The sequence below is a fragment of the Cyprinodon tularosa genome, unplaced genomic scaffold (genome assembly GCF_016077235.1).
Source record: "Cyprinodon tularosa strain WSP-4 unplaced genomic scaffold, ASM1607723v1 ctg570, whole genome shotgun sequence".
Classification (NCBI taxonomy): Eukaryota; Metazoa; Chordata; class Actinopteri; order Cyprinodontiformes; family Cyprinodontidae; genus Cyprinodon; species Cyprinodon tularosa.
In genome coordinates this window covers 139,748-142,689 of record NW_024039308.1, presented here as the reverse complement: position 1 = coordinate 142,689, position 2,942 = coordinate 139,748, and the positions used below count along the sequence as shown (strand labels likewise).

Sequence of the window (2,942 nt, the reverse complement as noted above, 5' to 3'; positions counted from 1 at the left end):
ACCCCCATCTACCCCACCATCCTAAGTATTTCCTTCTTATGCTCACCACCAGTGAGAGGTTCCTCTGTCTGCTGGTGTGTTGATAGTTTGTCACCTTCCTGGTCTCTGCTTGGGGGGTCGGTGCACTCATGGGGCCTGGATACCTGGGCTGTCTTCCAGGTCTACGTAAGGTGTAACTGGCTTCTAGCAGAGACCATTGGGGAATAAGCACCACAGCCCAGCTTGGGGTTGAGCCCCTCCGGAGTTGGACCCCAAGGACTCTCATCTGCCCGTCTCTGTTGGGTGTGTCTGTTCCTTTGTCTGCCCTCCCAATGTCCTCTAGTCTGGGGCTCTAGTCGCCTTTATTTCGGCCGCGGGCGAATATGGGGCAACTCACACATGCTATTAAGCCTATTCTCTATCTGGAGAAGGCTTGTTAATCCATTATACACATGCATACTCATGCATATATACCAAAGGCATTAGCAAAGTGTCCAAAGATACACATTAATACTAAACACTAATCTGCAAAGCATAATCAGCCCTTGCTGTGACAACAGCTTGTTGTTTTTTGGTCCTTTTTCTTGCTCTTTTCTCTTTCTCTTCTCTCTTTCCCTCCTTTTCTCCCTATATCTCTTTATCTTGCCCTTTGAATCTTATCCTTCCTTCATTTCAAACCTCTCTGTGTCCATTGCATACCTAAACCATCCTTTTTCAAACACTGAGTTTTAATCAGATCAATAAGACTCAATAAGACTTTGTGTTCTTTGTGCTAAAAACATCAGAGCTGCTGTTTGCTCACTGAGATCTTCATGGGTAAGATTTTTACTTTACCCAGAGTGGTGAAGTATGGAAACATCTTGTCAGTGAAGGTGTGTGTGAAGGTGTGTATGTGTGTGTTAGTGTCCAGATCAGAGAAGGACAGCTTTCCTCTGTCCCAGTCCAGATTCACTCTGATCCTCTGGAGCTTCTTCTGAACTGAGAGAGGTTTGGAAGGAGCTGATGGAGACTCTGCTGTGTATTTACCTTTATAGAACTGTATAACTAAATATCCAGACTCTATATATCCCTTCCTCTGAACAGAGTCTTCTAACACACCAAGCTCCCAGCGTTCACTGTATCCAACATCAACATCCCAGCTGTGGTTCCCTGAGTTAAAGCCCTCAGAACTCTGAACAGAACCCCATATATAAAACCTCTCTAGATTATCAGGAAGCGTCTGTCTCTGACCCACAGTCCCACTGGTCAGATCTTCAGACAGGATGAGTCTTGAACCAGCAGTGTTTGGGTCCAGGATGAGAGGAGTGTAGGACACCATGTTCTTCATGTTTCTCCAGATGTTGAAGGCCAGGTTGCCCAGATGTTTGGCCTGGTCTATCAGAGCTCCTGAGGGCAGCTGTGGATCCTCCAGCAGGGGGCAGCGCTGGACTCTTTCCACTGCAGCCTTGTAGTTGTGCAGGAATGAGACGTCTTCAGCTCTCAGCTCCTCCTCTGTGGCTCTGACTGTGTCTGAAAGAGCTGCTATCTCTCTGCTCAGAGCCTCCATCTTCTCCTTCATCATCCCTCTCTTCTGCTCCTCTTCCTCCCTCAGTGCAGCCAGCCTGGCCTCCTCTTCCTCTGCTAGAAACTGATGAAGCTTCTTAAACTGCTCCTCAATCAGCCTCTCTGTGTGTCGGGCCTGGACCTTCATGTGTTCTGCTGTCTGATCAAACTCCTCTTGAACTTTCCTCTTGAGCTCCAGCTTCTTCTTCATGGTTTCTAGAGATGAACGAAGATTCATTCTGTGTTCCTCTGCAGCTTCATCTATGGGAGCAAAGCTGTGACTTTTGTGTTTTTTTGAATCTCTGCAGACGAGACACACTGGCTGCTGATGGTCCAGACAGAAGAGTTTGAATTTCTCAGAGTGCAGAGAGCAGAGATCCTCTGAAGCTCTCTGCTCTCTCTGCTGTAAGAAGGTCTCACACAGGTTCTTCAGAGTCAGACTAACTGGAGGATCATCAGTTGTAGATATTCTCCTACAAACAGGACATGAGTGTTCAGTTTTTACTTTCCAGCAGTTCCAAAGACACTCCTTACAGAAGCTGTGGCTACATGACAGAACAACTGGATCCTTAAAGACGTCCTGACAGACCGGACAGCAGAGATCCTCCTCTGCTCTGGAAGCCATTTAGTCTCTGAGTGAAGCTGAAAACACAGAAGGTCCAGTCAGTCATGGCTCCCCTCCCTCCTCTACTAACTTCCCTCAAAGTGACTCTGAGTGGTGTTCTTGGTCCAACTCACCTTCAGTGTGTGGAGTGTGAGCAGCTTGAAGCAGCAGTGTTGGAGGTTTCCACTTTTCTCTCCTGCAGCTGGACTCACTCAGAGGAAGCTGCTAGTTTGGTCTGAAGGTGAATCTGATCGTCTGGGAGTCTCTCTGCTGAATCTTGCTCTTGGTTTGGGTTCAAAGTCCAGAATTCAACCTTTAAGCTTCTATAAATGTTCTGCTTAAAATGTTTTGATCTTTTTTATCAGAACAGATCCAAAGATTAAAGATAACAACCACAATGAAAGCTGTAAAATAAACCATCCACAGTTCTTTGGTTATTCATTTCTGACTGAACTTTGGAATCAGTGGCGGCTGGTGGGGTTTTCTCCAGGTGGGGCTATAAATTCAAAATAGACGTACACCAAAAACTAATCAAACGTAAACTAAATTATCACACCAGTATATTTATATAAATGCAAAAAACAAAAAACATTATAAAAACACTTTATAAAAACAAAATATAGTTTCCTGTACAGGTTTACTATTTGAACATACCTGTTGCCTTTCTGAAGCCTTGTGAAGACAAATCTGTGTTTTGCATGGTCAAATATGGTGTCACAAACCTAAAATAATAATAATCAGTTTAATAATGAAGAAGCTATTAGTCAACTTTATATTTTGTTAATATATAAAAACTATTTATATTCAGAGAATGTGT

General features: G+C 44.4%; 1 protein-coding gene across 1 annotated transcript; it reads right to left on the bottom strand.

Annotated features, from left to right (window-relative positions):
* Positions 1 to 585: 585 nt before the first annotated feature.
* Positions 586 to 2,418, bottom strand: LOC119797103 (nuclear factor 7, brain-like). The gene is made up of 2 exons (XM_038306054.1): positions 2,260 to 2,418; positions 586 to 2,163 (listed from the first exon to the last, which is right to left on the bottom strand). Exon 2 carries the CDS (start codon positions 2,144 to 2,146, stop codon positions 761 to 763), a length of 1,386 nt encoding a protein of 461 aa, XP_038161982.1. The 5' UTR covers positions 2,147 to 2,163; positions 2,260 to 2,418; the 3' UTR covers positions 586 to 760.
* Positions 2,419 to 2,942: the final 524 nt, after the last annotated feature.